General features: G+C 36.1%; 1 protein-coding gene across 8 annotated transcripts in view; it reads right to left on the bottom strand.

Moving 5' to 3' along the window:
* The window catches only part of ASAP1 (ArfGAP with SH3 domain, ankyrin repeat and PH domain 1), a 161,894-nt gene that overhangs the window by 34,108 nt on the left and 102,912 nt on the right, over positions 1-24,874 (bottom strand). For all 8 annotated transcript variants that reach the window (XM_055703774.1, XM_055703772.1, XM_055703775.1 and 5 more), the window contains 11 exons: positions 21,841-21,941; positions 21,359-21,428; positions 18,885-18,972; positions 17,702-17,750; positions 11,498-11,661; positions 9,826-9,959; positions 8,739-8,830; positions 7,797-7,983; positions 5,207-5,292; positions 3,051-3,166; positions 671-738 (listed from right to left, as the gene is read on the bottom strand). In XM_055703774.1, the coding sequence (XP_055559749.1) occupies positions 671-738; positions 3,051-3,166; positions 5,207-5,292; positions 7,797-7,983; positions 8,739-8,830; positions 9,826-9,959; positions 11,498-11,661; positions 17,702-17,750; positions 18,885-18,972; positions 21,359-21,428; positions 21,841-21,941 (1,155 nt within the window). The remainder of the gene's footprint in view (positions 1-670; positions 739-3,050; positions 3,167-5,206; positions 5,293-7,796; positions 7,984-8,738; positions 8,831-9,825; positions 9,960-11,497; positions 11,662-17,701; positions 17,751-18,884; positions 18,973-21,358; positions 21,429-21,840; positions 21,942-24,874) is intronic.

Genomic DNA, 24,874 nt, shown 5'->3' with positions numbered 1-24,874 from the left:
TCATACATTCTCAAAATTCCAGAAAGCTTTTGCTTTTGATCACGTTCAGTAGAGGGACAAAGTCCCACAGAAGCTGGTGTTCTACATTTTTTCATACCCTAACTTCCAGACATTAAACTTTTGCTTCTTTCTCCTTTGAGGAGTTTAAATTCAAGTTGTTCCAATTCTCCTTGTAAGAAGACTTTCACCATCTCTGAACTATCTGTACCGTTAAATCATCTGTAAAAAGCCAAAGCACGGAAAGTCAAACAAAGATCCAGACCTAACTGGTCTTGACAGATGTAATAGTTCAGGGGTTGTTTTGTACTCCTGGTAGAAACGTCACAAAATAAAACGTCTGAGGTGCTGAAGCCCAAATATCCTAGAATACCAATGCATCAATTGGTATTCAAATACCTGACCCTCCAGTATTTAAGGTCTTCAAACATGCTGGTTAAAATAACAACGTACTTCTAACAGAAGTAAGATCTTTTACCTGAACTATTACAAAGAAAATGACTGTTCTGTTTTGCAGTTAGAAGACATTCACCTATAGTAGGGCCTTCGAATCAGCATATGGCCAAGCTGGCAGCAATACCAAGTTTGAGATACAGGGGCAATATGATCTTAAGTAGATCACATTTTTAAAGTGGCAAACATCCTCCCCCTGCCTCCTGCTCCCAGTTCTTACCAGTTCCTCACACTGGACAGCTTTCACTCTTTTTGCTGTGTCCAGAGCCGTCTCTCCAGCTTGGTTTACTAGAAAATAAAAATTAAAAAAAAAAAAAAAAAAAAAGAGTGATTCTTTGAGATGTCTAAAGCATCAATTCATCAAATTTCACTATTTTTATCAGAGTAACTTCTAAAAGTGATCAAAAATGCCTATTTACTCTATAGCAGCTGCGGCTCTAAGATTCCACTCTAAGTGCCCATGCATTTCATGTATCATCAGGTTCTTTCTGAACAGCAGCATCTGCTGGGACAGTTCCCAAATCCCTGCTAGCCATCCTGGCAGAGAATATAAAGAAATTTAGTCATTTCAACCTCCACTCAACTCCTCCTTTGCCAGTAAAACGCTTACATAAATAAGCAGGAAAAGCAAGGTAGGATAGAATAGTTTTCTTTTCTAAGTTGTTGTTTTGTTTTGGGTTTTTTTTTAAAAAAAAAAAGGCAAAATTTGATCCAAGCACGTTTTACTTTGATTGACACATCTTGGTTTGAAGCCTGAATTTGAAGACAGAAGTCCTATTCTAAGATGACATTTGAGGAAGAATAATTTTAAAACGTTCTAGTTATTTTGTCTTTATAAAGGATATCAAGTGGTTTACGTTTTAAAAATAATGCCTGATCATAAAAGAAGGTTGTATCTGAGCACTCTGGAAAGTTCTCTGACACCACATGTACTGGAATTCTTCCTAGATGCACAGCAGCAAGTCTCAAGAAACAAAACCAACCCCTACATCCAAACCTTATGTGGACAAACCTTAGGTAAAATGTATTGTTACAGTATAGCAGTGAGTGCCACGGAGCTGGCACAGTATGCTCTACATCCTATACAGATGGTAAAAATGTCTGTCATGGGGAACTGAAAACAGTCAAACTGAGGTCTGATAGACAAACATGTCTATGTGTAATATTACATATTGGAATTCCAGTCATGAATTCAATAAACTACAATGCAGTCATCTAGAAAGGCCTATGAATTTGAGAGTATTAAGATCCCTAGAAGAAGAAAGGCTCCTTATGGGAAGATCTATTTAAGACCGTTCAGGAGTTTTAATACGAAAAGGAATGAAAATACAGTATCTCTTAATGGAAGTTAACATACAGATAGCTTAATAGATTACATAAATTCCAAACTTTTGACATTTAAGTATGAATGTCATGTTTCAAGGCCTCAAGAAGATGCAGTTCCTATGTGAAAGCACTGGGAGGGGTGAGAAGACCCCAAAAAGGTAAGAACACTCTTCTGACATCTACCTAGGAGAGAGTTCAATGGAAGCACCAATAAACACGCTTAAGCTTATTCAGACAACTTTCCCATTTTCTTGATTAGGGACATATTTTCTAAAAAAGGTCACATAAAATTCTTTGACTTATGATAATATTAGAACATATTCTAAGGATGTATAAAAAGGCCAGCCACGGAAACCAATGACTTCTGCCACGGAGCTATGAACTTAAATTTATGCAACATTTTTTTTTTTACTGGGCAGTGGAAGAAAATCATGGCGATGAGGAAAAAGGGAGAAAAAAATATTCATATTCCTCAGTTTGCACCAACTGTTCAGAAACATTCCCTCCTATACCAAGAACTGACAGAACGCAGAAGCTGATGAAACTTGGCTCCTGAGCCTGACAAGCAGGATTCACGGAATACCTTCCTACCTCTCAAAATACGGCAGGGAAAGGAGAGCATCAAGGAAACACAAGATTATCCTAAGTGTGAGCAAACGGTTTACAGAGATTCTATTTTTAATTAAACTTTTGGTAAGCCATGATGAAAAACCGACTGATTTAGGTACAGCAAGTGTTATACCTATCTCACACATCTAGATGGCAAACAGAAGAAAGGCAGCTGAGAATGCGAATCCCTTCCTTTATCAGCTGCAGTGGTGGCTAGCGCATGCTGGGTAACACTGCAGTGACAACTGATAGTAATATTAAAAGAAGAGTTAACTTTTGTGTACACAAAGGTCACATACTTCTAGAGTGGAATAAATGTGACCAGGCATTGGAAGCATTATAACATACAAATACTAGATAAAATCTACAATATAAACAACAACCCACATTCTGGAACATTTATAACACATCAGAAATAAAACTCTGCAGAAAAACTACGGTTTACCATTAGTATTTCCTATTAGAATTTTTTTGTCACTATTATATTCTAAGAATTTAAGTTCCATTTTTAACTGAATGCTTCGTTTAGGCTTGTTGGTGGTAAAGTTTTCATCTTCCTAACACAGTTTTATTTTTCCTTTTAAAAGTTTGTTTAACACAGTAAGACATAAATAAAAGTGGTTAAAATAATGGATAGAAATTGTAGTTTTAATTAGTTAACTTACCCACATCAATAGTTGGCTTCCCCCTCAAAAGCAATTTCAAACACTCAGGCTTATTATACATACTGCAGTAGTGTAGAACTGTATTACCCAATGCTGTTTGCTTATCCAGGTTTCCACTAAACACAGAAGAAAAAAAAAAAATCAAAAATACACTATGCTGTGCTATTTGTTCCAGATCTACAGCATCCCTATAAACAATAAATGCATAAATCCTTCACTGGACAAATACGAAGTAGAAAAAATATTTTTAAATTAAACATTACTTTCAAAGACTATTAAGAATAGTTCCAAGCATACTGGAAATTCCTGAGTGGTGGCTGAAAAGGACTAAGCATCTACAGATGCTCATTAAAAAAAAAACAACTGGTGTGACCTTACAAAGGATTAGGTTCAAATCTTTCACCTAATCCTTTGTAAGGTCACACCAGTTGTCTTCCACTTGCCATTTTGCTGGAATTTCTTTTTCAAACATACTACGTTAGCCCAACAGAAAAATAACTGAAAACCCATTTTGATACAGGTTGAATAGGATAGTAAGTCCCATGCATTCAAGGAACGATGAAGAGGGTGGCTGTGAGGATGCACAAGCGAGTCACGTGAAGGAATGTAAGGATACACATGGAATTAAGGCAAGACAAACTGTGCAAAGGGGTTCACAGGGCTTTTTAAAACTGTACTTTCTTCAGTTTTCAATTTCTAAAACTATGTTTCTCAAGAAAAATTACTGACATATTAGGATCAGTATAATACATTTATGAAAATGGAAAGAAAAGCTTTTCTTCCACTCAGTATTACCCATACTGAACAGTAAGTGCAAAGCCCATATGGTGCTGAAGATGCTCTAAAATTTGAGACTGAGACAGAAATACAGACAGCTGACAAACAGATAAAAGACAATAGTTGTCTGAAGAAACTATGAAGCTTTAACTAAACAGAATAGGTTTAAATAATAATCCAAAATAACAAATCCTTTAGTAATGATCAAAATAGTAAGTTGGGCTTCTATAACATTTTTCAAATTATGATCTCAAACAGCTTGCCAATATTAGTAGCTTATATTTTATTTTATTTTTTACTTTAATAACATCCCTACAGCAGCACTCCATTTAATATGAGGGAGTAGTGGTAGAATAAAGTTTATGTGAAGGTTACACAGCTAGGTCACACAGCTCATGAGATAGTGTTAGGAACATGACTCCAAATTTATGCTGTTCCCAGAAGACCAAATTACTCTCTTAACACTCCCTGTATACATCAACTATTAGAGGGGGGAAGGAAAAGAAATAAGTATTCACTGACTGCATTTCAGTAACAAGTATGATTTGCTATATGCTAAAGGAAAAACAAAACTTAAAACTGCCCTCAAAGCCTCCTCATGACCAGCTCAACCAAGTTGTGATGAGTCTTCTCTTTCCCCAACCCACCTCTCATCGTTCTGCAAAACCCACAATCTGACACAGCAAGTGACTGCTGCTGCTTTCACTTAATGGTATATTACACAGGTAGACTGGAATTGATCTCAATTAGTCATTACCCATATTGTGAAACCTATGAAAAATAACGCTGTACCATTAAAACATTTCATTTTTAAAAAATATGTTTTCATTAAGGTTTTCACTGTCAGAAGTGTATCCCTTGACAACAAAAGACTAGCTCAGCCAATAAACTAGATATTGAAAATTACTGATGACTATGCTCTCAAGAGCTTTAATACAGTTTATTCACTATTAGAATGCTTTTCGAAGTCAGTCTAGCTTCTGTTCAATTTTCTGAGCAAGATACTTTTCTACTTTTATGATTTCTTTACATGCATCCTGTATTTGAAATGTTTCCTTGTCACCCCTCCTCTACCTGAACTATTTGTTCGCATTGTTTCATGTTATGTGTTCTAAAATAACGCTCTCTTTTGCTCTACATAGTTTTTCCTTTCATCTTGTTTTTATGTAACTGCTTGCTGTGTTTTTAAATCTGCACTTCTTTCCCTCTACTCATTAGGAACAAAGGTCAACTCACAGGTATGTTTCAAAATAACATAATTTACTATCTACGGAGAATGATTCTAAGTGATGAGCAAACACTGACCAAAGTACTGCAAGAATAGCTTTGAGCACATATATTTTTCATGCACAATTTAATGAAAAATGAGCAATCCATACCAGTTTTGTACAAGGAAGTCAACCAGATGGAGAGAGGTTTGGTCAGCAGTCCGGACTGCTAAATGAAGTGCTGTTTCACCTGGCTCCTAAACACATGGAAATAGAAGTTAGATTTCTGGAAAGCTTATAATATCACGCCTACCGAGATATATGTCGCTCACTCTTTTACAACAAGTCTTTAAAAAGAAAAAATATTAGTAGGAAATCACAATGTTATTGCCTTTCTGATCTCTAGAAGACCACATGCTTCAAAGGAAATGGCATCACGCTTTCTGAGATCACAGCTTCTTCAAAACCAGTCTTCCTTTTTTCCCAGCTAGATGGAACAATCCCAAGGAGCCTTTAACCATTTTAGCTACTAGCAACTAACAGTGATCCTGTCAAGGAATACTGAGCAACTTTACAGTACTCGCTTTAAGACAACATGGTGAGCACCATGCACAGCCACAACTCTTATTTCCTACAAATCCAGGGGAAAAAAACTACAAAAAAAAAATATCATAGTCCTACACACATTACATCACTTGCAGAATCACAGAATTGTTGGAGTTGGAAGCGACCTGAGGAGGTCATCTGGTCCAACCACCCTGCCCAAGCAGGGTGGGCTACAGCCAGTTGCTCAGGACCACATCAGGTATCTTTTTGACTATCTCCAAGGTCAGAAGGGAAAAAAAAAAAACAACAACAAAAAACCACATTTCCTGGTGTTCAAAGAGAACCTCCTGTATTTCAGTCTGTGCCCACTTGTCTCTGGTCCTGTCCCTGGGCACCACTGAAAAGAGCCTGCCTCCATCCCTTTGCACCATCCCTTCAGGTATGTATATACATTGACATGACCCCCCTGAGCCTTCTCTTCTCCAGGCTAAACAGTCCGAGATCTCTCAGCCTCTCCTCACGTCAGGTGTTCCAGACCCATAAACATCTTTGTGGCCCTTTGTTGCACTCTCTCCAGCACGTCCAAGTCTCTCTTGTACTGGGGAGCCCAGAACCGGACACAGTACTCCAGCTGTGGCCTCACCAGTGCTGAGCGGAAGAGAAGGATCACTTCCCTCAACCTGCTGGCAATAGTTTGTCCAGTGCAGCCTGGGGATACCATCGGCCTTCTCTGTCACAAGGGCACACTGCTGACTCATGTTCAACTTGGTGTTCACCAGGACCCCCAAGTCTTTTCCTGCCAAGCAGCTTTCCAGCTGGGTGGTCCCCAGCAGGTATATATTAGTGCATGGGGTTGTTCCTCCTCTGATACAGGGCTTCACATTAACTTCTCCTTCTCTTTCCTTCTCCTGAACTTAAACTGAATCATACTTTAATTTTTATATATATATATATATATATAACATATGCATCGATGTATTTAAATGAAAATATAAATGCTGTTTAATTCACTTTAAAAGTTGCATGAGAAATTAATCTAAAACCAGATTTCATTAACTCCTATTGAGCATAAAGGGCACTGGAAAAAAGCGTATTACAGTACTTATATTTAGAACTAAAGTCACAACTTTTTAAAAAAAATACAACTTTATTAAACATCAGGGAATTTACAGTGGAGAATGCTGCTATAAATGTCCTAACTGCAGACCACATTTCAGCTGGTGTTCATACCTTTCTAGGTATCACCAACTGTAATAGCTAAGAAATGCTAAGGAGCTAATTCTGTGGTAACTGCTATGGATGACAAATATAGCAAGTTTACCTTTAGTTAGAGAATTTGTAATGTGTTTCCATAATAAGCACTTTGTGATATCTCTCAGGTGCTGAGACTATACTGAACTTGCTCCCTCCACTCAGTACAAACAGGTATTCTGTCCTTTGCCAAGTTAGTATTTTCACAGAACTTGTTGCAAACATTCTCTGGACATCTCTCCAAGTTAGGTTCAAAAGTAATAGGAGAAACCACGACTGACCAAGTGGTTACAAAGCATCAGTTACCTATAAAAACAGGTTATGTTGCTCCTAAGCAACATTACTACATAGATATTTGAGGTCAACCTGGACCGATTTTTCAAATAAACCCTGTTACTGCCTTCAAAAGGAAGAACAAGTATTCAGAATTTCATCTAAAAAAAAATAACCACCAAAACCCCCTCTCTTCCTAGTTGAAAGAAATTGTAGTTTTTGTAAATGTTTCCACAGAAGCTGAGAAAGCATCGGATTTACTCTTTTCTAATACAGAGTGAAGAGACACTTGCATACAGTCCATAATGTGTTCCTTCAGCAATTATTTAAAAACATGTATGATACTGTCTGTGATCTCAGATGACTTCAGGTTATCAAGTCAAGGATTCTCTTCTCTGGGCCTTTTCCTAAAAAAACATACTGCAGAACAGGTACTTTTCAACGTATAGTTGCACCTAAACCAACGTATGATATTACATTTCAGACTCCTTTAGAACAATGGATGACAACAGATACAGTTGCCTTTCTCCTTCCCACAAGGGTGCCACATTAAAGAAAGGAGGAAGAAACCTCACCATTTTAATCTGTTATTTATTTTGTTTTAGCATATAAGGTAGCAGCCCTGGGTCCTGGACATTTAACAAATACACATTATTTAAAATACTCTGCTTTGTTTACCTGATAAGCTTACCTGTCCAGGCTCTAACAGTGGCTCCATTAGCTCTACCCCCTCTGCATAGACTTGAATTAGTGCAAGTAAATCCCTGGATTTGACAGCCTCAAGTAATTCATTCAGTTTAGCTGCTGCAGATGCACAAGTCTTCCTAGAGAACTTATGATCTACATATTTAGCAGTGATAAATTCCTTACGTGCAGTCCTGTGGGGTGTGAAAATAGAGCTTGGTTTAGAAATTTTTAGAAAAAAATGGGTCAATGATTTAAATTTAAAATCACCTTGTCTAACCCAGGAGTTGAGAAGGGAAGAGGAAAAAACTGATACTGTTGTTTATTATTATGATGCATGTCTTTCTTGCAAACCAGCCTGAAATAAGGTACATATGCAATTTTATCCTACCTTCTTGTTAGATACAAAAATTACTCTGACTCTGGGGTCTACGACCAAATTAAAAACAAAATCCCAAAATGTGATTTTTCTTGGAAACATATCTACATGTTAAAACAGGACAAGCATTAAAAACAAGCTAAAAACACAATAAACAGGTTAAACGGTCTTCTGTGGCAAAACTACATCTGTTTGCTCTGTCTAACTCCTACACCAAGGAAAAGAAGAGAAAGCTCATCACTATCTCAAGACAGTATCTGAAAACAGTGTCATTTAGTCCAACTCTATTTATTACCGAAAAGTATAATACAAAACTCAAATACATTAAAGATTCAAAATAATGAATCTTTAAAGTCAAATGTAACATTTTTCTGCACTGAGAGGCTGAGGTAGCAAAAATGTGACCACATGACAAGAGACTGTACTGAGAAACTCCACAGTTGAGTAAAAAACCCCAGTCTTCTGCCATCCCAGGCCTCCTCTGGCTTGGTTACTGTTTAAGGCATTTTACATCATATACATATTCCACAGTAAATTTAATGTTAAAGAATTTAGACAGTCAAAACTTACATATCACTTGATGGACTGGGTTTAGGTGAAGGACTAGGTAAATTCCCTTCCATAATATCATTAAAACTAGTATTTCCTACATTCTTGGCCAGCTGCAATGAGAGGAGAAAAAGAAGTTTTTTGTATTTATATATAAATATATGTAGGTGGTGGTTTTTTGGATCTAACAGCAACCTAAACACTGGCTATTAATGTGCATTTTCCACACTATTAATAAAAGATGGAACACACAGGACTGCAAAATTAAAGCACGATAATTACATTTAAATATAAAGCAATTAAAAAATACTTTAAAGTGTGAAACCTATCATCCCAGAACTTGTACAGCAGGCTTCACTGTCACAGCTAATTATTTATACTTCAAGACAATCTGCCTCCAATACAAAAACAGAATGAGGAACTAGCAGCACGAAAACTGAAACAGTGGTAGTACACTGACCAGGAAGCTACTTTTGGGAAGAAGCTCAGACCTACTGGAAAGTCATGCTTAGTAAAATTTGATTTAAAAGAGTAGTACCTTTGCAAACAACTCAAGATTTCAAAACAAGTAGTAGTGCTAATGTTAAACCTACACACAAATCCAGAATTGTCTCCTATCAATTTTCCCACACAAAGTTTCTGTAACAAGTGTCTTCTCACAGGCCAGACACAGCTGAGGAGATAAAATCTGCCATAACTGTATTAGAAGATTCATCCAACATTTTTCTATCGAAGTTAGCAATGGTCGTTCTCACTTCTCAAGTTAAACCAGCTTTCATTTTTTTTTAATCACATGAGATTTTAGTCTGCCTTGATTAAGGGTTAAGATCAGCTAATGAGGCAAAATTCTCATGGCACTAACCACAATGGATGTCAATATTAATTCTGCAAAACCTCAAGAAGCAGTAAGGTCAAAAGCATCGATAATACATAATAGTAAAATCCCTCCCATAAGATACATACAAAATTATCAAGACAATATTCTGCAAAACCTATAAACTGAAAAAAATTAACCATCAATTATATACCTGAATGTTACCTACACACAGGTTAATATTTATATTTGACTTCAAAAAAAAGAAAATCAAACCAAATTAAAGAAATTTACCAAGAGTTCAGACGTTCCTAATTTGTCTAATTCCAAAGACTGGATTCGAGAAATATGGACACCCATTTCTCTGTGTATTCCAGAACACTCAATGCAGGTTAAAATGCCCAAATTAGTTGATAGCCATGTGGGATCTGCAGAATTGAAAAACAAAGTATTTAATCAAAGTCCAAGCATAGGTTTTCAAATGGTGGTAAGAAATTCCAATGTATTCTGAAACTATTCTTCATTTAATGTTTTAACAGATGGAAATATTCCATACTTTTCTTCAAACTGCAGTGCAAATTCTACCACAGATTGCTACCAATGGAATTAAGTTTTTCAGATTCAGGGATAGTCCCAAAGGCACTGAATTTAGATTTATAAATCCGTAATAAATGATTGTATTTGAATAAATTTAGGATTTGTTTCTTGTAGAAATAAGGCAAGGTTTTGTTTCCTGTTTTTAAAAGGAACAGATCTCCTAAATTCCACTGCTGGCAACCTCTGAAGTTTTAATCTTTACTTTTTTAGCTTTAAACAGTATTCCTTCAAAAAGATTAACCATAGCACTTTCCAAAATGTAAAATAGTAGGAAGTCGTAGAAAATTTAAGGAATGATGGGGAAAAAATAACTGCTGTCATAGAGGAGATCTGCACATAATATTAGCATAGAACTTGTACTATGAATGCTACATAGGAAGCAGGACCAGTTTTTATGGAAAAGAAAAAGCTCCAGACATATTTTGCACACATACATATCTTCTAATTAATCTCTTCCTTGATCTTAAATAGTAACTGATAAATCATTAAATCAAGAGTTTTAAAGCAGCAAGCTTGGGTGCAGGAGTGAAGCTAAAATAAATTAAAAGATGATTGAGAACTATTAATCCACAGTATCTGTAGCTTTACATGATGAAATAGTTGAATGAACCAACTGCAGGATTTGACATAATTATATTCCATTTTATATTTTTATCTAGGTATTTCTTATTTGGATCAGTGCTGCATCAGTAAGCATTTTCAAGATACATACTATCTCCTGAGTTCCAAATGAACATCACCTTCTTGAAGTGTCTCTTTAGATGTGAAAGCTGTAACAGCTGCCAACTACCATATCAATTCAGTAGTGCTATGACAATTTTGACGCTTTTCAAACTCTAAGTGACATATAACTGACCTGTAACTCTGTACTTCTGAAGATATTATCTGATAGGATTCCAACTCTGGATCTCATTCTTTGCACAAGACTACTTATTTAACCTCTGAATGTTTTTGGTACTGCAATCCCAGGAGTCTTATGCCAAGATAAAACCTCAGAGTAGGATCCTGGCCAGGTCAATTTTTCCACAATCATTGTCTAAGCATTACTCACTTCTGCTTAGTAGCATGCACAGGATCAGTGATGCCAAGCAACTTCCATTCAAGTGCAACAAGCATCTAGAGACAGTGCAACAAGAACAGTTCAAACTCCAGAGGGGCTTGAACTGCTGGAAGTAAGCACAGACAACACAAAAATATTTTAGTGAATTAAACGGAACTAATGTATAAAAATTGTATTTGTTCTTTTAAAAACAGGGTGAAGACTGATCAACATATCACTTAGAAAATGAGTTTGCATTCTACAAACACTTATTTAAAGAAATTACTTTGCTCCCAACAAGAAGTTGATGACATTAACAAATTGAGATACCTGGTGAGCCACAATCACAACAGACTTCATTGCCGGGTAATCTCTGTATGTCATCAATAATGGCTTTTGTCAGATCCTCTAAACTGTTTTCCCCTGTGCTCTGCTCTCCACGGAATGCCATATTTAATGCTTCTTCTTTGCTGTTAGTCAATACTGATATCCATCTAGCACAAGATAAAGACCTTAATGAAGATCTGCATTTGCAAATACAAGTTAATCTATAAAAATGTAGAAAGCTTGCCAGGAACAAAATATTAGTGGGAATATAGGGAAGGGCTGTATTGTGAGAGAGACCAAGTGGGGAAAGAGGGGAGACTGAAATGACGATGTGAGAAAAGGTAAGTAAGAATGAGAAAAGAGAAAGGAGAGAAAGTCTTAATTCTAAAGTCCTTTTGGTGAACAATTTTAGAGCCAAAGCAGCACAGTTCTCAGGTTCCTCAAATAAGCAGAAGCTGTGGAAGAGAAAGGGTGCAGTTAAGCTCCTGTAAATTGAACTGCTTTAAAAGTAGGTGTCCAAGATATTCCTGAAGTCTACCCCATTATTAAGGCAGAAAATTATAACCACTACTTTCTCCAGCATGCATCTCTCTCTTCATAGACAAGACAGCAAGCACATTTTCGAATGTGCCGATGTCTAGTTGCCTTTCAAAATGCAGGTCTCAGTGTGCTAATCACTCAGACAGTAATGTCCAAATTAATCAAAATTACCATGGCAACAAATGGGGTAAAGAAGAGAAGATGACAGCAGAGTAACAATGCTGATAGCCAACATAAAATTTTAAGAGCAACTGTTGACTAAAATAAATCAAGATTTTTTAATGCTATTTCAGGCACTAGTTCATCCCACCCCCCCAACCACCCTGCAAGATTTTTGTTTACACAACAATGTTTTAATTAAAAATGAACAAAAAACCTCTCAGTGGCTGCTGCCCTACAGGTGGAAGTAAAGAGAGGAAAGCAGTTACACTAAGAACAAGCACACTGCAGATGCAGTGTTGTCTTATTTACAAAAAAGCACAAGTTAAAAAACAAATAATCCTCCCAGGTATAGTGATTTTATGTATTTTTAGATTCCCCTGCAAATACACATGTTTTACACAGAAATACTTTAAATTGGCAGTGGTGTCAATCCATTTCCTGTTCACAATATCCCAGTTATCTGCAATCTTCAATCTTCTGATGCGCTAAAACGGCTATGGTCACCTAAACAAACTAAGAAAACCTCAAACTGAAATTCCTGATTTCTCACTGAAATAATAATGCAAAGATTAAAGGACCTGAGGGAAATTTATGTATATAATCTTGTAATACAGATTCAGATCCTGAACTGGTACATTGGCACTGTATATTATATACCTGATATGCACATGTTTTTGAAATTTTTATGGGCAGAGAATAATCTGGGAACTTGTACTTAACAGAAGATGCTTAAAAATATTGAAAAATAATCTTTAAAAATAAAGAAGAAACTGAAAGATTTGAAATTTGCTCCATAGTTTACAGATATATTTATATTAATCTCTGTCTCTCTAGTTACATGATAAAATATAAGAACCCACACTAGATGGCATTCTTCTGCAATTTTTCTGATGAAATCCAATGTTAAAGAAATAAGAGGCAGCAGTGTCTTGTTTCTAATATTGTACTAATGTTGGGTTAAACACACAGAGTAAAATAATCATTAAACTCAGACAGACAACATTTATTCTGACATTTGTTGACAACTTCTTTCAGGGTTACAATTTGATTAGTTTGTTAAAAAGTCAGAATTTTAATAAAACTCAACTATGCAGTAACAATTAAAAAAATTATTAGATGCAATTAAAATAAACACAACATGACTGAGCCAGCTGTTAGTTTGATACGGATTTCTGTATTACAAGTTTCTAAACTGTAAGATCAAGAATGATTTGGCTTGCATTTTCCCAGCTAAAAGGAACTTGCTGTAGCCTTGGGGCTGCCCATCATTGGTGTCATCTCTGAGACAGTCACAGCAAAAAGCATCAGTGTCAGCTCCTCCCAAACATCAGGAGCAAGGCCAGTTTAACACACACACATCCTTAATCACTGGTATTAATTATATAAGACTACCCAGTTGGTCACCAGGCCTTCTTGGCAGTCTGTACACTCAAAAATAAACAATTCAAAATCAGCAATTACAATATATTAATTCAATGTTGATAGCTATTAACAAGTGTCTTATGACTGCTGTTCTTACTCTTTGTCTTATCTGTACTAGTCTCTCCCCCTCCTTGCCCTTCCTTTTTTTTTTAAAAAAAAAAAAAAAGTATTTGCTCTATTTCACAAGACCACCAGTGTCAAAATAACAACCAAAAAGCTTCTGGTAATACTCTGATATTTCAAATAGTCTTTCAAATAATTTAAAAATTACTCAAGTCTTACAGAATCACTCTGTCTTCTATATAATACAGTAAGACAGGTTGTCCAATCTTCTACTACACTTCTTTTTCTGGATCTCAGCAGTTTCTTGTGATCCTTTAAAGCATTTTGTTTGCTGGAGATCCTCTGTTTTGAAGAGACTCAATAGGCTAAACAAAAATCTGGCATCATGGTTGACTTCTGGATCCAACGAACGAAACAGAAGTCTTCATTAATCTCGGGTGGCCAGACTCTCAGATTCCTCTTATTTTTCTTCAGTATTTCTAAGCCAATAAAAGATCCTTCCATCTCCCCCAAGAACAACCACCAGTCTAATAGTTTTCTGGTTTGCAATAAAAAAAAATAAATATCTCTGTCTCTTCTGACAATTGCTACTGCAACATTGCTGTTGCCAGATAAATGCATAAACAGCACAAGAATACCATAATATTTTTTCAAATATTCAGAAACAATTTTTTTGTGAAGCAACAGATAGTATTAACTCAGTCTTCTTAAAGTAAAAAATGTCTGAAGACTGTTGCTGAACATGAGACTGAAGTTAGACGTGTGCTTCTTCATAGCAAAAATTCCGAATCTAGCTTTGTTTATAATCCAGGTATTTCCTACAGAAATGGATACACTCTTGACCTTCAAAAAAAAGGATAGAAAAGAACTAAAAGGTCACATCTAGAATATGTATGGCCCTATCCACAATTATAAAAAAGCAGAAAGCATCTATTATTGTATGCATTAAAAAAACCTAAATCTGGTAGTTTTAGAAATCTGAGGTTATGTTCCTTATAATATACACATAAATATATTTATACACACACACACACACTTTCCCCCCTAACCCCGGCACACACCTTGCTTCATCTACTAGAGAAACTAATAATCCACTGAGAATTTAAGGACAGTCAAGCAGTAATTAAAAGGTCAACAGACAGCTAGCTGGATAGAAATCAAGAAATGCAATGGACTAAAGGAAATGTTTGAGGGGAAGCAGCACTAAAACCTATAGCAGAATGTAGGCTTCAGTGATTCATATTTTAAACCATCTGCTTATTTTAATTATTATTTTTAGGTAGCTTGAGAAGCTATTTATGGAAGCAGTTTAAAATGATCACTAGGAAAACATGTGCAAGGTCAGTTGAACTAGTGTACGAAGAAATGCATCTTGCTTTTTCCTCTATTTAGATACAAGCCTGGAAGGAAAGCAATTTGAGAATCTATGCATTTATTTTTTTACTGCTGCATGAAGAAAACAAAAAAAAGACAGAACAGAGGCAGCACTAAAACTGGGTGGACAAAACACAAGTGAAGAAGAAAGGGTCAAGAGAAAGGCACACATATACAAGTCAAGTGGAAACTGGAACAAGAGGATGACCACTCTGAGGAGCTACATCACGTAGTTCCTGCAGAACACTCTTAAATCAATGAAGGACAGAAGTAAAAGGGTGCTGTTCACATGACACCTGAGATAATAAAGCTATTTAGGACCTACTCAGTGACTGCACAAGAAAAACAGAAGACTTGGTTATATTGCAGTTTTTCATATATTAGCAGTCATTATGATTCATGAATTTCAATTAACTGAAATTACTGCAGAAATTTTCCTAAAGAAAAAAAAAGTTGTGCACTCAAAGTACACCCCTCTGAAACAGAACACTTGTCTGAGTAGCATTACAATACCTTTTTGTTGGTGACCTACGGTGCCAATACAGAAAAATGCACTTAGCATCTATTAGTTTGTCTGTATGTATTCCAATACTTGGATGCAACTCTTATCTTTTCAGCTAAATGGAACTTTTCAAACTTGCAACAACATAAAAGTACTACACTCCACACTGCAGTGGTGTGACTCCACCTTGAGTTCAGAGTGTAGTTTTGAGCACCTCAATGTGAGAACAATGTCAAACTATTAAGGCATGTCCAGAGCAGGGCAACCAAGATGGTTAAAGGCCTCAAGCACAAGACTTCTGAGGAGCACCTGAGGTCACTTGGTTTGTCCAGCCTGGAGAAGAGAAGGCTGAGGGGTGACCTCGTGGCAGTCTACAACTTCCTCAAGGAATGGGGAGGTGCTGATCTCCTCTTTCTGGTGACCAGTGATAGGACATGAGGAAATGGAATGAAGCTGCATCAGGGGAAGACCAGATTGAACATTAGGAAAAGGTTCTTCACTAAGAGAGTGGTCAATCTCTGAAACAGGGTCCCCAGGGAAGCGGTCATGGCACCAAGCCTGCCAGAGTTCAAGCAGCATCTGGGCGATGCTCTTAGTCATATGGTTTAGTTTTAGGTAGTCCTGCAAGGAGCAGGGAGTTGGACTCAATGCTTATGGGTCCTTTCCGACTTGAGATATTTTATGATTCTGTATTCCAGTATCAATCATTTTCTCAGCCATTGGACTTTAAAGCAATAAACCAGACTTCAGTGGTAAACAAATAGGAACTATGCTTCTAATGGGAAACAAAACCAGCCTGGCACTTCAAACCGTTCCAGCAGGCAGTCAGCTAAACCAAATTTATTGACCTGCCAATCACAAAAAGAATGTTATTAACATATTCTTCCCCTACTGTGCTCACGAGTTAAAACAAAAAAACCCCAAACAAACAGAAAAAACCTTCACCTTTTAAAGCAACAAATAGAGTAAAAACTAATTCATGGCAGAGACACAAAAACTTCTGACTCTTCTGACCAGTAATGCATTTGACATGAACTGTATTTTCTTCTCGACTGAGAAAATTACTGGAATAATTAAGTTCCAGAATGAATGCAGTAAGGATGATTAGCGAGTCAGCTTTGCACTCTAAGAGACAACATAAAGCGCTGGAGGCTCTGGAAGGAGCCAGCTGCATGACAAAGAACTCTCCAGCCTTCTCATTTCACCCATGCCTCCCAACACTGAAATGTCAATGCCATTGCCTCCCAACACTACCAAACACATGAAATAACTACAAACATTCCCTGTACCTTTAAAACACACATGGAGCAGCAACACAGCCTTCTGTTAGAACATGGACATGTAACAAAAGAGTGCAACAGTGCTGAAGAATGAAGCAGCCTGGGAAGGCTCAGGCTTGCTGCCCTCTTCACTAGTATCTTTACTCCCCAAATTGTCAGGTGATTGTAACGTTCTGCACAACACATGTCTGATGACACCAGGAGCAATATTCAGGAGGAAAGAAGTGGTACATGGTTCTCAAGACAAGAAGTAGTTCTGAGGTAGCAGGACACAAGATTGTTTTAAAGGAAATATGGTTGGAAACATGAATTAATGAAGCAAGTTACTGGATTCTGAAGTACAAATCTCAAAGAGATCTGCTTTGCTGTTTATTTCTAGGCCTACAGTAAAAAAGATGCATTACCTGTAAATATTTTTCTGTGTTACATGGAGATTTTTTATCTATTTATTATTTTTAATTTAGAGGACAAGGTAGGATCAGGAGGAAAAGAAGTACTGCAAAAGAGTAACTGCAAAAGAGGGTTGACACAAAAGATTTAAGAATTTTAAAATATTTCATTTGAACCCTCATAACCTGACCTACTATATCATGCTAATATCAACTGCACACGAACCACATGCTGGCAGGGTAACACAATCTAAATTTTTTGGGGGGTTGGGTTTTTGGTTTGTTTTTAATGTTACAAGGTTTTCAAAGAGCCCTGTTGCGTGATACAAAATAGTTTGCATTTCTAGATTAACAACAGCAGAAAAACCAGACAGTAGGCACTACTGTATTAACTGAGAAAACTATTTTAAGATGTTATGTGTGATTTTATACATCTATTGGCAAAATAAACTTGATTAAATGTAAACATTCTTACGCTACGTATTCCTGTTCGTCTTCTGCTTGAAAGTGGTATGTTCTGTTATCTGAAATAAATAAAGACATCTTTTAATTTAGCACATGATAAATTTTAAGATATCTACATATTTATTACTAAAATACATTCGGGAACTAAAGCCTTTAAGAGCAAGTGCTCTTAATCAGCAACATTAATACTTTACTCATAGCTATGGAAAACAAATCCAAAAAACAGAGAAAGAGGAAATGGTGAATTTTGATTTACAGCAAAAGCATGTATTTCAGAAGTCTTTATGTTTAGAAATATTAAAGAAAAACAAGCATAAGAATCAAATTCTGCCCTGAATTTCAGTCAAATCTGAAATATAAGTAGCAGAAAAGAGCAAAAAGTATTTTTTTCTATTATATACTTTTCCCTCCATTTGGGTTAAGAAACTTCTTGTTACTAACCAAAGGATGAGATATGAACTGCGTATTATGACTCACATTCAAAGGTTTCATAGACTGTCCTTGTAAATATAGAATATTGGAACTGTTTGCTGTTTAATGCTATATATGCAAAGACTGAAAACAGTAAGTTGACTCGTTGACTTCAAAAGTGGTTTAAAAATTAGACTGCATAGAATACCTGTTATACAAGACCAAAACAGGAAGAAAGGAAATCACAGGAGCTTTAACGCTGAGAAGACAAGTCACTATCAATTTTAGACAAACAGAAGCATGTTTTAAAAGGAGGTTAAGAGAACAAAAGAAATTGGCTCTTTCCTGCCTTCCTCAACTCCCCCTGGCCCTCCCCAACAGCACTCAAAAAGCAGAACAGACAATGAAGGAAAACCAAGATGAGGCCAAAGGCTTGTCCACCTCCTGGTGGATATAGCTCCTGCATGTTCCACTAAGCTGTTAAACATCTCTCTGAACTTTGGGGAACAGTACATACGCTGCATTTCATGGCTGGTCACAAATGAACGGCATTTGTGTCATACATACACACACAAAAAGGTTCTTTATTCATTTGTCCATTCAATCCATCTTCAAAGCTAGAAGGATCTGAACATTTGTGAGGTACTGCATGTATCTGGATACAGCCTGAATTTTGAATGGTAGCTTTATTTTTACTCAGATTATCTTGTAATGACATTTTTTAGAAATCCCACATAATGCAAGAGGAGGAGGAGGAGTAGTACACTAAAGTTGCTACTTACGTGATATTAGGTCGAAAGACTTCTTATCTTCAGCATTTGGCTTCACCTGGCAGGTCAATAAATTCAATTTAGCTGGTTGCCTGTTGGACTAAAAGGAAAATTTGTTTTACTTCAAAAATGTCTTGATTTAGGACTATTTTTCCTTTCTGGGGAGTGGGCGGGTGCAACATGAGAGCATGGGCATGCATACATGTACACCCCCAAAACTTCTGAGACCAGCATGACTTTGTCTGACTTGGTCTGTCAGAATGGACAGATGGCTACATCCAAACGAAATTTAAAGCTTCACAGAAATTCTTCCCGATTATTTGAAAGGTATTAAAAGAGTAAATCTTAACTTCGAATATGCTAATACTTAAGGTTTTTTATTATTTCATAAACAACAGTAAAACTATTATGCAATTTTTCATTACAGCATGCCCATATTCCAATTTTCCTCCCATTTTAAATAAATTAAAGATACAATCCTAAAACTTAAAAAGAAGTGGGAACCTGGAGTTCTAGAACTTGGAATAAATACAACTACTAATATTCTCTGCTGTAATTATGTTACTTCAGACATGATAAATCAATGTGTCTTTGAAGTATTTTGGGTTTATACATGTTTATCAGAAACCATAGAGATACTGAATCAAAGTTAATACAGCCAGCAGATATAAACTGAACATGAGATGTCAGTTATTCTGAACTGAGTTTTGGAAGTTGTTCATGTTACAAATTGTAAACCAAATATAAAAGTAACGCAAAACCAAAAAACACAAAAAAATAATCTCAAAGTACATTTCCCACATTGTCAAATGTTTGTCAGAACAAGCTCAACACCACAGTATTTTTCACACTTAAGGAGCAAGAATTCCTTGAAGGAATAAATAGGCAATTGGAGTCTCAGTTTTCCAAGTTTAGTCATGAACAGACTGTCAAGACCTGAACTTTTCATCACTGAAAACAAGAAAACTACTTTCCCCTTAGTACTGCAAGAGAAAAGAGCAAATGGCCTGCTTTTACACAGCTACGTACAGGAAAAGGAAAACTACAATCAGTAGTGTAAGTCAAAGAATTCTAAACTGCTTAGTCTTGAGATTGACAATGCACTTTTTTTTTTTTTTAATGGATATGACCGAACCATTACTAACCTAGGTATAAAAAATTTGACTGACTCCTCAAAGGAGGTGAGAATTTCTTTCTTCCTAACCATTAAAAAAACCCCTAACACTCCAGTAAAAAATGTAGTGACTTCCCTTTAACTTGCTTAAGACAGTTAACTTTAGACACTGATATTGCATGGTCATCAGTGGAATTTGGGGCGAAGGGGGAAAAAAGTGTTGATGAAATAGGACTATTTCCTTCAACAAGTGTAACCGGAGTTACTCCTGTTTGCGGGAAGTGTGTGTCATACTGCTGCGACAGTTCTAGGACTGCCTCCACTACAATAACGTTGTTGCTTCCTTGTGATTTAGCACTCCTAGGAAGTTATTTCAGAGATATGCCCGATTCCTAGAACTCACCATGACCAAAACTTTCCAAAATTTCAACTTGTTGAAAGCACTCAAAATATTAATACATACACTCATCTGTCAGACTATCAATAACACATAACAAACGCTTCCCAAGCTTCCAAATTACATGCTTCACAGATATACCGTGACAATCCTTATAAGCAAAACCAGTTAAATATTCATTGAAAAGTCTGTCCAATATATATATGCCATTTTCTTATCAAACAATTGATAAATACATTTAAGTATTAAATCAACTGTCAAGCTACACCATTGGGAAAGGAAAAGAAGAAAAATTTTAGAAAGCTAAGGAAGAGTTTACGTACTTCATGCAGTCCACAGGAAGTACTGAAATTAATTTCAAAGTAGCCTTTACTCCTGTTTTCTCACTCTGATCAGATGAACAATTTAATTGTTTTTACAAATTTAATGTGTATGCATTAAAATATTTTAAATACTTAAAAACCTATGTAGGAATAAAACATCTGTAATACAGACATCTATGTATGAGCTAGTTATTGGTCTTCCAGTACAGTCAAGAGCCAGAACTGAGCTTATAACAAGACACTTGACCAGTTACCCAGACTCCTTTGACTACACTGACCAGCTCTCCAGTGGCTGAGAGGAGCCTACAGGATCTTGCTCTGATGCAAACAGCTAAACTGTAGACACTTCATTTTATTCGGATGAATCACACACATGCCATATCCCGAAGGTACAGTAAGAACAGGTGTACTCCTCTACTTAATCTGAAGCACTGTTCCCACCAGTACTCAGTAGCAGACAACTAGGAAAAATTTTAACAGAGCAAGTATAACAATATTTCCGTAAGTCATTCTCTAACTTCTGATAATTGATAGAACTTCAACAGTCAGAAGCAGAAGTGTCATCTTTTTTGCAACAGCAGATTAACATCAACAGACTCACCAGGACAGGATAATGTTATTATTTTAGTAAAAAGGTATAAAAATAACTTACCGTTGCATGTGATATGGTAAGAATCCCATTTTTAACAGTGCACTTTCTTCTTTGCCATACTTTCCTTAACCTACATAAGAATATCAACAAATTTAGTAACTAGACATGAATCCAAAACACGTTAATCCCATTAACGTTTTGAGAAGATTAGTCTTGAGAAACAAACAGATGCAGTCAAAATTTTATTAAATGCCTCACCAAAAGTAACTTGGAAATCTACAACAGGTCTTAATCACCTTTTACAGACTTAAAGACAAAAGCTTTCTTTTTAATTACTTGTATTTTTATGATTGCTTGTCATGCTTTTTATAATTACTGCATTAAATTTAGATCTGTGTTCAGATCCGAACTGCGAAATCCTTGAGTGCTTGTCGCACATGCTTTAGAAAAATGTGCCTTAAGCACTCAGTAGAAAACAATAACAATCAGTGCACGAACACAGTGATAGTTCTCACTATGTATTATGTGCTCCAAGAACATACCCATCACTCTTCTTTAAAAGATAACCTTTCTTCTCACTGCCATATTCCTTATTCCCCTGAAGTTGATGCATACTATATCCTCCTTGCCTGCTCTGTGAATCCTAAAAAAAGGGAAAAACACCATTAACATTTCCTGAGGTGCACAGGAAGTTTTCCTAACCTTTAGGCCTATCCTACTTTACTTCTCTACCACAACTCCACAAATTAATAAAGATTAAAAAAAAAGGGAACTCCTAATGCTTGTTTTACATTCACACATTTGATTGCTTTCACATCATGTGATCTTGAACTAACTGCACATTAAAGATTCAATTACTTCATTAGGCCTTGAAGTATAGCATGGATTCAAATATGCATCTCAAAGTGACTTTTTAAAATACAGAAATTTAATATTGTGTAATCTTATAACCAAAGAGTAAAAAGGCTAAGATAAAATTTCATAAAGCAAGCAACAGAATACAGCATGCATATATACAGAAACACACATATATAAACAAACAAAACCAAATGCTAATTTTTTTTAAAAATCCAATTTAAAATATGTATAATTCAGGAATTTTAGTGAATAAAGTCAACTGAAATAAGTTTTGGCCTGATCTAGTGGAACAATTAAGTGAAACTTATTAACTTGTTAAAAGTATATCAGAAAAAAAAAAATCCCCAGAAGTTCATTAAAACATTGACTTACTCTCCTAGACTTCGATCACGAAAGGCAAAAGCAACAGAGGAAAGAGAAAGCAAATAGTTTAAAACAACAATTACCATTTTATTTAAAAACCATGTTCCTCAAGATAAATAAGCAAAATAAATTTCACAGCCCCCAGATCTAGTAAAACAATGTTTCCCCTTTCAAATTACACTACCACAAAGAATACTAAAGAGAATTACTTTTTTAGGCACACTGGTGCTTTTTCTCATGAAGTAACAAAACATCGTAACAAAATTCTGCACAACCTTGCATATATGACATTGGCTCCAAAAAGCAACTAAGCTGACTACAGGATCAAATTTTACTAAATGTCTTCCAGTCTTTAATACATTTAAATTGTCTAAAGTGATAGCTATGTTGTGTCCTCCACCAAACTGGAGCAAATTCTGAATTTCCATCAAAAAAGATCAGGCCCAAAGTTAATTTTTAATTTTTGCAAATCTATATAAAAAGGTATAATTAAGAACACATTGGTAAAGTTTTAAATGTAGCTGTGAAAATTATCTGCAAGACATCTGACAAATCCCACAAAAAAAATAATCAAATCAGAAGAATGAGAAGTTCAATCACTCCCTTGGCAATAATCTTTTCTCTTTCAAAGCAATTTCTTACAATTAGCACAACCAATACACATTTACAATTACTCCCTCCTATTTTATTTAGGGTCCTTACAACTGTTTTTCATTTTGTAACAAATTTGGCATAGGAGTTTAGAGAGAAACGCTTCGGTAAAACTGGCAGTTACGGTTGGAAGCAGCATGAAGGCTGCTACATGCAATCTGCTGTCAGCAGTGTTAACACCATCACAATAAGGAGCTAATTTGTTGTAAGTAAATTTCAAACCCCCTTTGGAATTAGGGTCCTATTGGTATTAGCATAGGAGAGTATGTAATGAGATGTAATTCCTGTTTCAAAGAGCATATCAGATGGAGATTTGGGGAAATTAATGAAAATGTAAAGGAATAGTTAACAAAACAGACACAAAACATGATTCTGAAGACTTAACTATATTCACCTTAAAGCTGGTAAGTTACATTTGTACCAGTAATTCATATATAAAACCAGGGACTAGAAGCCTGTATTAAAGGCCTGGTTTCCTTCAAAATGTAAGCTTCTTTACATATAAACATTTTTCAACATACAAAATAAATACTTCACACATTTAAAGTATTTTTCCCCAAAAGCTTTAAACCACAATTATTCTACAAAGTCAGATAATTCTTGCACAAAGTAACAGAAACTGCTGTCACTTGGTACCAAGCCAGCACACAGTGGCAGTAAGAGACATTACACATAACAGAGCCACCAAGTAAATTGTACTTCCCGTAGCGAAGCTACGGCACCAGCACTTCTGCACCACCCCAAGAGTCAAAGGCTGTCAAGATCTGCTCTTCTAAAAAAGAGGCAATTGCAAAGATTACAGTAATAGTTTTTTTCACTGATGAAAGGACAGGTACCCCAGCAAAACGTGTAAGAGCATTACAGGTGTCCATAATGCTAAACAAACACCTCGAACGCAGGCAACAGTGAAGTAAGTTGCATTATGAGAACTTGAAAGTGTAGGGAATGAGCTTTGCTCATTTAGCATGTTAGTGTGTTTTCCTCAACAAAAGTATGGGTGCCAAACAGTAATTTTTCCATACATATTATTTGAGATTCAAAACAATCCTAAATGCTTTAATAGATTTAACAGCAATGCAGGAATCTCTTTTGTCATCTGTGAAAGCAAGTCAGATGAGCAGGCAGCCTCACTTACCAAATGGCAACTCCGCAGAGGTTAAAGGTAGCATAATTTACAATCAGGAACCACCAATACCTTCTCTTGCGCAAAAGTGCAAAGAAACTTAAAACTACACACAACCAGAGCCTCAATTTTATTGTTTCAAACTGCTTCCCTGCCAAAGTAATTTTTAGTAAGTGTACTTCTGAATCTTTACAAATCCACCCGAGAAAATCTCATTCATTTCATGTTTTTCAATATCACCATTAATCCAAAAATTTTCCATGGAGAGATTATAATGCACTAATATAAAGGGGGTGTGTGGGGGTGTAATGTATTCTTAATCACAACCAACCAGGCCCATCTGTCACAGCAATAAAGCCCAGCTTCATAGAGTTGAAGAGTCAGATACACACAAAGACGGAGAGCCGACTGATGAAACTCAGGCCGTGTGTCTTCAAGTTTTGTTGTCACTTAACTGAGGACTAATGAATGCTTGCATGCTACTTCTGGATTAAACTACTGAATATCTAAACAAAAGAGACACTGTTTTATCAAGCTCCTCTATCTGCCAGCATCATTACGCTCTGGCTCATGTAACATGC

Source organism: Falco cherrug, chromosome 3 (assembly GCF_023634085.1).
Source record: "Falco cherrug isolate bFalChe1 chromosome 3, bFalChe1.pri, whole genome shotgun sequence".
NCBI classification, from domain to species: domain Eukaryota; kingdom Metazoa; phylum Chordata; class Aves; order Falconiformes; family Falconidae; genus Falco; species Falco cherrug.
This window is presented reverse-complemented; position numbering and strand designations above follow the sequence as displayed.